At 40.9% G+C, this 3,067-nt stretch overlaps 1 protein-coding gene across 1 annotated transcript; it reads left to right on the top strand.

Moving 5' to 3' along the window:
- Positions 1-503: 503 nt before the first annotated feature.
- LOC111904263 (probable indole-3-acetic acid-amido synthetase GH3.1) lies at positions 504-3,050 on the top strand. The gene is given in 4 exon segments (XM_023900041.3): positions 504-1,280; positions 1,361-1,462; positions 1,588-2,645; positions 2,648-3,050. Coding segments are annotated over 4 exon segments (1,875 nt in total). The 5' UTR covers positions 504-864; the 3' UTR covers positions 2,947-3,050.
- Positions 3,051-3,067: the final 17 nt, after the last annotated feature.

The raw sequence follows: 3,067 nt of genomic DNA, 5'->3' as shown, positions 1-3,067 counted from the left end.
ACGGCGCAACAAAATCAAACTATATGGACGGTCTGAGGTATAAAAATAAGTTAGAAACCAAACGCGTGAATTACCTTAAACCATAGACAGACCAGGTCCAGACAGTGGGCAACCCGAGCTGTCGCTCATGACCCATTTCTCTAAGGGGTCCAAAATTCCTTTTGTATATATATATATATATATATATATATATATATATATATATATATATATATATATATATATATATATATATATATATATATAGAGAGAGAGAGAGAGAGAGAGAGAGAAATCAATTTATCTAAAAATGTTAGGAAAAATATTTTTCTTTAAATTAGTTGTTTTTGTAATGTTGTAACCATATTTTTGTATATTAATAGTGAATTTTATAACGATTTGTTTAATTTTCAACTTTAGTGGTCCCTTTTTTTTCCGCCCTGACTCACTATATCTTTGGACGGACGTTGACCATGGAGACAATTCGTGTAATTTACACTCTTTTAATTAATATTTTATTTTTATTTTTGGAGGATTAAATTATAGGTTTTTAAATAATAAAAAGTTATGTTTACATAATTGTTAAATTTTTAGCTACTTAATTTTTAATATTTTATTTGTTTAATTTTTTTAAAAATGTTAAATTAGAGAGGGACAAAAATATTGATACAGGGATAAAATGATGCTTGGATTTCTCACGTGCTACGTTTGCGACGGAGGAAAATGACAAATTCGCCGGCCATCAGTCATCATCACCGGCAACAATTTCACAAGGAAATGGCCGTGAAGTTCAGCGTCACGTGACCTAAAGCGGCCCATCGTTTTCCCAGCATTACATTCACAATATTCCCCTTTGACTACAATATCTCGTGGGCCCCACGTGATATGTCACGTGACCCCATGGACCCACTAACCATCCTATATAAACTCTCCATTTCTCTTCACCACAAAATCCCGTGTCAAACAATCGAACACAAAATCGAAATGGCGACTAATGTTCAGAGAACGTCTTCCGCTTCACCGGCGCCGGAGAAACATAAGGAAGCGATTCAGTTCATTGAGAAGATGACGAGAAACACAGACAAAGTTCAGGCGAACGTTTTGGCTGAGATACTCAGCCGGAACGCCGACACAGAATATCTCCGGCTTTACAATCTCAACGGAGCCACCGATCGTGAAACTTTCAAGTCGAAGATTCCGATAGTCACTTACGACGACCTGCAACCTATCATTCAACGCATCGCCGATGGTGATCGCTCTCCCATTTTATCAGCTCATCCGATTTCTGAATTTCTCACCAGGTTAGTTCCCGATCGATGGTTTATTTGACTATTTCGATTGAATTTAACGATCTTATTGCGTGATCATGTTTTTCAAACAGTTCTGGTACTTCCGCCGGTGAAAGAAAGCTCATGCCGACGATTCACGAAGATTTGGATCGACGTCAACTGCTTTACAGCCTTCTCATGCCTGTAATGAACTTGTACGTATGTTCTCACGCTATGTAGTACTGCATGCATTAACAGTTGTACATAAAATGCACCACCACCGCCTACAATCCACGTGTCTCCGTCGCCACCACCGACTGACTAAAGATTTCATTGACAGGTACATGCCAGGTTTAGACAAGGGAAAAGCTTTATACTTTCTATTCGTCAAATCCGAAACACAGACTCCGGGTGGGTTACTCGCCCGACCCGTTCTCACAAGCTACTACAAAAGTGACCATTTCAAAACCCGACCCTTCGACCCGTATAACGTCTACACCAGCCCAAACGAAGCAATTCTTTGCCCCGATTCCTTCCAAAGCATGTACGCTCAGATGCTTTGCGGTCTGTATGACCGCAAAGAAGTGCTCCGTATCGGAGCAATATTCGCCTCGAGTTTGCTCCGAGCCATTCGGTTCCTTCAACTGAACTGGAAGGAACTCTGTCATGATATCCGGACCGGAACTCTCAACGAGACAGTTTCTGATCCGGATATCAGACAGTGTATGTCTCAGATACTGAGACCGAATTCGGATCTCGCAAATGTTATTGAATCCGAATGCTCAAAGAAGAATTGGGAAAGAATTATCGTTCGAATTTGGCCTAATGTGAAATACCTAGAAGTAATTGTGACCGGTACAATGGCTCAATACATTCCAACCCTAGATTATTATAGTGGCGGGTTACCGAAAGTTTGCACAATGTATGCATCTTCCGAATGTTACTTCGGGATTAACCTCAATCCATTGTGTAAACCATCAGAAGTTTCCTACACAATTATGCCAAACATGGCATATTTCGAGTTCATACCCCACAATCCACATTCAGTGTCAACCGACAATGTGGTTGATCTAGCGAATGTGGAAATAGGGAAAGAGTATGAACTCGTGATCACCACCCATGCAGGTCTTTACAGATACTGTGTGGGTGACATACTGCGTGTCACCGGGTTTCACAACTCTGCACCACAGTTCCATTTTGTGAGACGAAAAGACGTGTTGTTAAGCATCGAATCCGATAAGACTGACGAATCCGAACTACAATCTGCCATTGAAAACGCGTCCAAATTGTTGAAGAAGTTCAACACGAGTGTGGTCGAGTACTCGAGCTATGCGGATACCGAAACAATCCCGGGTCATTATGTGATATTTTGGGAGTTGTTAGTGAAGGATCCAATGAATTACCCAAGGAGGAGGTGATGGAGCAATGTTGCTTGGCTATGGAGGAATCATTGAATGCTGTGTACAGACAGGGTCGGGTTGAGTGCAATTCAATCGGGCCGTTGGAGATCCGAGTGGTGAAAAGTGGTACGTTTGAAGAGTTGATGGATTATGCTATATCAAGAGGTGCATCTATTAACCAGTATAAAGTGCCGAGGTGTGTAAGCTTCACACCTGTAATGGAGTTGCTGAATACGAGGGTGGTGGCCTCGTATTTCAGTCCGAGTTTGCCGTTCTGGAGTCCGGAACGTCGCCGGTGAGGTTGTGGGTTGACATGAAATTGACTTATTTAGTCTGAGATGAATAATGTGATTGATATCGAGCATGCGTGAAATTTAATGAAATATAAATAAAATAAGATGTGGTTCTATGAATTTATGT

This window comes from Lactuca sativa, chromosome 7 (genome assembly GCF_002870075.4).
Source record: "Lactuca sativa cultivar Salinas chromosome 7, Lsat_Salinas_v11, whole genome shotgun sequence".
Taxonomy (NCBI): domain Eukaryota; kingdom Viridiplantae; phylum Streptophyta; class Magnoliopsida; order Asterales; family Asteraceae; genus Lactuca; species Lactuca sativa.
This window is presented reverse-complemented; position numbering and strand designations above follow the sequence as displayed.